This window comes from Cervus elaphus, chromosome 27 (genome assembly GCF_910594005.1).
Source record: "Cervus elaphus chromosome 27, mCerEla1.1, whole genome shotgun sequence".
Lineage (NCBI taxonomy): Eukaryota > Metazoa > Chordata > Mammalia > Artiodactyla > Cervidae > Cervus > Cervus elaphus.
Window position 1 is genome coordinate 29,799,101 of NC_057841.1, and position 6,512 is coordinate 29,805,612.

The following is a 6,512-nucleotide window of genomic DNA, read 5'->3' on the forward strand; positions in this document are numbered from 1 at the left end:
AAAACGACAGAACTGTCTCTCTTCGTTTTCAAGGCAAACCATTCAATATCACGGTAATCCAAGTCTATGCCCTGACCAGTAATGCAGAAGAAGCTGAAGTTGAATGGTTCTATGAAGACCTACAAGACCTTCCAGAACTAACACCCCCAAAAAATGTCCTTTTCACCATAGGGGACTGGAATGCAAAAGTAGGAAGTCAAGAAACACCTGGCTGCTGCTGCTAAGTCGCTTCAGTCGTGTCCGACTCTGTGCGACCCCATAGACGGCAGCCCACCAGGCTCCCCTGTCCCTGGGATTCTCCAGGCAAGAACACTGGAGTGGGTTGCCATTTCCTCTCTAATGCATGAAAGTGAAGAGTGAAAGTGAAGTTGCTCACTCGTGTCTGACTCTTAGTGACCCCATGGATTGCAGCCCACCAGGCTCCTCCATCCATGGGATTCTCCAGGCAAGAATACTGGAATGGGTTACCATTGCCTTCTCCGAAACACTTGGAGTAATGGGCAAATTTGGCTTTGAAGTCCAGAATGAAGCAGGGGCAAAGGCTAACAGAGTCTTGCCAAGAGAATGCACTGGTCATAGCAAACACCCTCTTCCAACAACACAAGAGAAAACTCTACACATGGACATCACCAGATGGTCAATACCAAAATCAGACTGATTATATTCTTTGCAGCCAAAGATGGAGAAGCTCTATACAGTCAGCAAAAACAAGACCGGGAGCTGACTGTGGTTCAGATCATGAACTCCTTATTGCCAAATTCAGACTTAAATTGAAGAAAGTAGGGAAAAACACTAGACCATTCAGGTATGACCTAAATCAAATCCCTTACAACTATACAGTGGAAGTGACAAATAAATTCAAGGGATTAGATCTGATAGACAGACTGCCTGAAGAATTATGAATGGAGGTTCATGACATTGTACAAGAGGCAGTGATCAAGACCATCCCCAAGAAAAAGAACTGCAAAAAGGCAAAATGGTTGTCTGAGGAGGCTTTATAAACAGCTATGAAAAGAAGAGACTCAAAAGGCTAAGGAGAAAAGGAAAGATATACCCATCTGAATGCAGAGTTCCAAAGAATAGCCAGGAGAGATAAGAAAGTCTTCCTCAGTGATCAATGCAAAGAAATAGAGGAAAACAATAGAATAGGAAAGATTAGAAATCTCTTCAAGAAAATTAGAGATATCAAGGGAACATTTTATGCAAAGATGTGCACAATAAAGAACAGAAATGGTATGGACCTAACAGAAGCAGAAGATATTAAGAAGAGGTGGCAAGAATACACAGAAGGACTGTACAGAAAAGATCTTCACGACCCAGATAATCACGATGGTGTGATCACTCATCTAGAGCCAGACATTCTGGAATGCAAAGTCAAGTGGGCCTTAGGAAGCATCACTGAAAACAAAACTAGTGGAGGTGATGGAATTCCAATTGAGCTATTTCAAATCCTAAAAGATGATGCTGTGAAAGTGCTGGACTCAGTATGTCAGCAAATTTGGAAAACTCAGCAATGGCCACAGGACTGGAAAAGGTCCGTTTTCATTCCAATCCCAAAGAAAGGCAATGCCAAAGAATGCTCAAACTACCATACAATTGCCCTCATCTCTAGCAAAGTAATGCTCAAAATTCTCCAAGCTAGGCTTCAATAATACGTGAACCGTGAACTTCCAGATTTTCAAGCTGGATTTGGAAAAGGCAGAGAAACAGAGATCAAATTGCCAACATCCATTGGATCATTGAAAAAGCAAGAGAGTTCGAGAAAAACATCTACTTCGCCTTTATTGACTATGCCAAAGCCTTTGACTGTGTGGATCACAACAAACTGTGGAAAATTCTGAAAGAGATGGGAATACCATACCACCTGACCTGCCTCCTGAGAAATCTGTATGCTGGTCAGGAAGCAATTGTTAGAACTGAACATGGAACAACAGACTGGTTCCAAATAGGAAAAGGAGTACATCAAGGCTGTATATTGTCACCCTGCTTATTTAACTTATATGCAGAGTACATCATGAGAAATGCTGGACTGGAAGAAGCACAAGCTGGAATCAAGATTGCTGGGAGAAATATCAATAATTTCAGATATGCAGATGACACCACCCTTATGGCAGAAAGCGAAGAACTAAAAAGCCTGTTGATGAAAGAGAAAGAGGAGAGTGAAAAAGTTGGCTTAAAACTCAACATTCAGAAAACTAAGATCATGGCATCTGGGTCCATCACTTCATTGCAAATAGATGGAGAAACATTGGAGACAGTGACAGACTGTTTTTTTGGGCTCCAAAATCACTGTAGATAGTGACTGCAGTCATGAAATTAAAAGATGCTTGCTCCTTTGCAGAAAAGTTATGCCCAACCTGGAAAGCTTATAAAAAAGCAGAGACATTACTTTGCCAACAAAGGTCTGTCTAATCAAAGCTATGGTTTTTCCAGTAGTCATGTATGGGTGTGAGAGTTGAACTTTCCTTACGGAAGTTGAGTACCAAAGAATTGATGCTTTTGAACTCTGGTGTTGGAGAAGACTCTTGAGAGTCCCTTGGACTGCAAGGAGATCCAACCAGTCCATCCTGAAGGAGATCAGTCCTGAATATTCATTGTAAGAACTGATGCTGAAGCTGAAACTCCAATACTTTGGCCACCTGATGAGAAGAACCGACTCATTGGAAAAGACCTTGATGCTGGGAAAGATTGAGGGCAGGAGGAGAAGGGGATGACAGAGGATGAGATGGTTGGATGGCATCACGGACTCAATGGACATGAGTTCGAGTAAACTCCAGGAGTTGGTGATGGACAGGGAGACCTGGTGTGCTGCAGTCCATTGGGTCACAGAGAGTCGGACACAGATGAGTGATTGAACTGAACTAAACTGAACTGAACTGATAGTCTTCAAGATTTTCTGAAAAATTTTAGCATAGCCTTTTCTGACCTCTCCAGCTTCTCTCTCGCTCTCTGAACCATCGGTAGTAGCCATTCTCAACAGGCTGTAATTGAGAACCCTGAAGGAACTCTATTTGCCTTTTCATCTAGATCTTCTTGCAGATAATGTATTTTTCTCCCATTTCAATAGGAGTCCCTCAGCCTGGAGTTTCCCCAGTATGTCCCACTTAGTTTCTCTGAGTTTGAATTTTCATACTCTTCCTCTGTGTCCCTCTAGAATTCTGTGTTCACCTATGTGGTGGTGTAGTCACTAAATCGTGTCCGACTCATGCGACCCCATGGACTGTAGCCCACCAGGCTCCTCTATCCATGAGATTTCCCAGGCAGGAATACTATTGTGGGTTGCCATTTCCTTCTCCCAGGAATATCCTCAGCCGAGGGATGGAACCTGGGTCTCCTGCATTGTGGGTGGTCTCTTGATTGCACGCAGATTCTTTACCAACCGAGCCACTAGGAAAGCCCTCTGATGTGTTCACCTATACATCATGGTAATCATTCCTAGAGTAATTGTCTGTTTTTCTGCCTCATTGGAGTAAGAGCTCATTGTGGCCACTGAGGGACCATGTCTCTATTTTTGCATTGTCTGCCCTAGACTGGGCACACAATTGAAAATGATGAATGTCTGTTGAATGAATGAATGAATAAAATATTTAGGAGTAAACCAGTTCTCTCCTTTGCCTTCTTGTGACTTTACTTTGATTCCATTTCCAACTGACATGAATTGTCTTCTTTTATTTCATTTCAGTGTTCTGCCAATGGGTTTATGACCCAGACAGTCAACAACGCTAACCAGGGCTTTTGTGGTACTATGGGATCTGGAGTCAAAAATGGAGGGCAGGAAACCATTGAAATGGTGAAAGGAGGACACCAGACCTTGGAGTCATGCCATGGGGCCGGGCATCATCACACCCTGGGCTCCTGCAGAGGAGGCACTGTTGAGATGGAGAACTCCAGATACACTTACTCCGAGTGGCAAAATTTCACTCAACCCCGTCTTGGTGAAGTGAGTTTCCCTGAGCATTCTGTCTCTACAATTTAAATGTCCTAGTGGAGAACTTTAGGAAATTGAGATTAACATCTATTTTCAGAAACTTCTTTTTCATATTCTCCAATGTATCCTTTCTCTCACTCTCTGGCTATTTTTGCCCCTGCTCTTTGATTTTGTTTCATTACTTAAGTTAAAAGATTTTATTTCATCTGTCACATTTTCTCTTAATTTCTAAAATCTCATGAAACTTGGAGGAGTCTACTCTTCCTCACTAAAGTTACATTTCACTTTTAGGTGTGTGTTTATCTCACAAACTCTTTTAATATAGAAAAATAGAGGGAAAAATCTCATTCTTCACAATTACAAAAATCCCCAAGTCAAATCTGCATCTCTCTGTGAAAGCGAAGCATCTGTACAGAATTCTAGAAAGAACATGAGATAATATGATCTGTATGAACTATTTTTTTTCATGTAAAAGCACCATGCAAATTAGCCAGGATCCTCTGTCCATGGGATTCCCCAGGCAAGAATATTGGAGTGGGTTGCCATTCCCTTCTCCAGGGTATCTTCCCGACCCAGGGATCAAACCCTGGTCTCCTACATTGCAGGCAGATTCTTTACCATCTGAGCTACCAGAGAAGCCATAATGAGCTATGCACCATGCAAAAGTATAGTGGTTGCTAATCAGAGGAAAGCAAGGATGTAAAAGATGTGAGGTGTTCAGTAAGGGATTTTCAGTCATGGCTGCACCTCAGAATTCACTGGGAGCTTTTAAACTGCTAATGCTGTGCTTCACCTTGACTGATTCTGATTTAATTGGTTTGGCTTTTCTTTTTTTTAAATCTCCTCTATGATTGAAATGTGCAACCTGAGTAGAGAGCCATTAGATTAAGTATTTTTTCTGGTACTGAGTTAATCTCGTTTCTGTTTCTAGACAGCCAGTAGCTGTCTAGGAGATGAGGTGGATTGAGGTGGAGCAAAGCTTAAGAAGCACTCTTAGGGGTGTTCTCCAATGTATATGTCTCATAATGGGGTGTGATGCTAAAATGATCATGAAGAGAGACGCTTGCTAACATAAGCCAAGGAAGTACGCTCTGGGTTTGAGAAGGGATAGGTTAGAAAGGGGGGGAGCTCAGGAGTCTGACAAATTCACAGACAGGCCAGTGACAGCCAGCCAGGGTGAATGTGGCTGATCACTCGGCCTCTATTCTGGCCTGGTTTTTACACTGTAGGTTATCTTGATTATCTTTAAGTTTCACTGAAAGTTTGTGCATCTTTCTATCTTGCTGTGTTTTGGCTCTCTTGGAAACTTGATTCTGAAGACAATGTGGTAATCCTTACCCACATTATTTCTGCATATAATAGCAATTTTAGTTGATGTTGATTGAACATTTACTGTGTGCTGGCTGTTTAATAAGAGTGCTTTTCATGCATTATTATTTTGTCATTTAATTATGATCCTGTGAGATACTCATTGTCTGATTTTTATTTTAGAAATCAGGAAACTGAGGCTTAAAGATGTTCAGTAACTTGCTCAAATTCATATAGCTAGTTGACAAACTAAGTTATGACTCCAGATCAGGACTGTTTAACTATCCAAGCTCAAATTCCAAATAACTATGCACGTTATCACCATTTTGTGATGATAGAAAATTTAGGGATAAGAATTTAATCTTATACTTTTAAGATTTAACATTTGTTAAATTAAACCTTAATTTAATACTAATTTAATTGTACTTACTAATTAAATGAAATATTAATTAATATTTAAAATATTACATTTAGTAATTTAAATGTACTTAAATATAATGTGTATACATTTTTTTATTTGTATGGGTTACTAGAAGTTTAAAATGTACTGACTTTGTGGTATGGCTGTGATATAGACCAACCATGTGCATTTTTTGTATGTAGGAATCCATTAGAGGACACACTGGTTAAAAATTAAACATAAAAGGTAAATAAAAATAAATTTTATGTTTATCGGTTTCAGTGTGTTTAAAACAATAATACTACCCCTGTTTTTGTTTGTTTTACAGAAATTGCATCTGTGTAATCAGGATGAAGAGCATATGCCATCACAAGATTACGTCCTTACATACAACTATGAAGGAAGAGGGTCTCCAGCCGGTTCTGTGGGTTGCTGCAGTGAAAAGCAGGAAGAAGATGGTCTTGACTTTTTAAATAATTTGGAAGCCAAATTTACTGCCTTAGCAGAAACATGCACAAAGAGATAATTTACAGTGTTGCAATTAGACATGTCTTTGTCAGATTCATCTTTCTAAAAGAGATATTGTACAATTCAATTTATTTCTATATATCTAGCAATATATAGATGTTATGAATATGTATGAATTTTTCTAAATTTTTAAAATTATGCTATCTACCAATTTGTACTTTCAAGCAATTTGCTACTTATTTTTTTAGGAAGTTAAAAATGTTAGAACAGATTTTTCTCTTTTATTACTGAGTAAATAGTCAACCAGGAAATCTCATGCTATAGCGTTGGATTTAAGGTCTATAAAGGACCTTATGACCATCTCTCATTTACAAATATGTTTTCAGTAAATGCATTGGCTAAATGTTA

General features: G+C 39.7%; 2 protein-coding genes across 3 annotated transcripts in view; both read left to right on the top strand.

Moving 5' to 3' along the window:
* The window catches only part of DSC1 (desmocollin 1), a 154,802-nt gene extending 148,717 nt beyond the window's left edge, over nt 1-6,085 (top strand). Inside the window, exon 17 of the mRNA XM_043888782.1 lies at nt 5,965-6,085. The gene's annotated coding sequence lies outside the window, so the exon portion shown is untranslated. The remainder of the gene's footprint in view (nt 1-5,964) is intronic.
* The window catches only part of DSC3 (desmocollin 3), a 49,052-nt gene extending 42,780 nt beyond the window's left edge, over nt 1-6,272 (top strand). Inside the window, exons 15-17 of one of the 2 annotated variants that reach the window (XM_043888778.1) lie at nt 3,683-3,940; nt 5,840-5,882; nt 5,965-6,105. In XM_043888778.1, the coding sequence (XP_043744713.1) occupies nt 3,683-3,940; nt 5,840-5,866 (285 nt within the window). In that variant the 3' untranslated portion in view covers nt 5,867-5,882; nt 5,965-6,105. Of the gene's footprint in view, nt 1-3,682; nt 3,941-5,839; nt 5,883-5,964 lie in introns of both variants that reach the window. The other variant, XM_043888776.1, reaches the window with a different exon arrangement.
* Nucleotides 6,273-6,512: the final 240 nt, after the last annotated feature.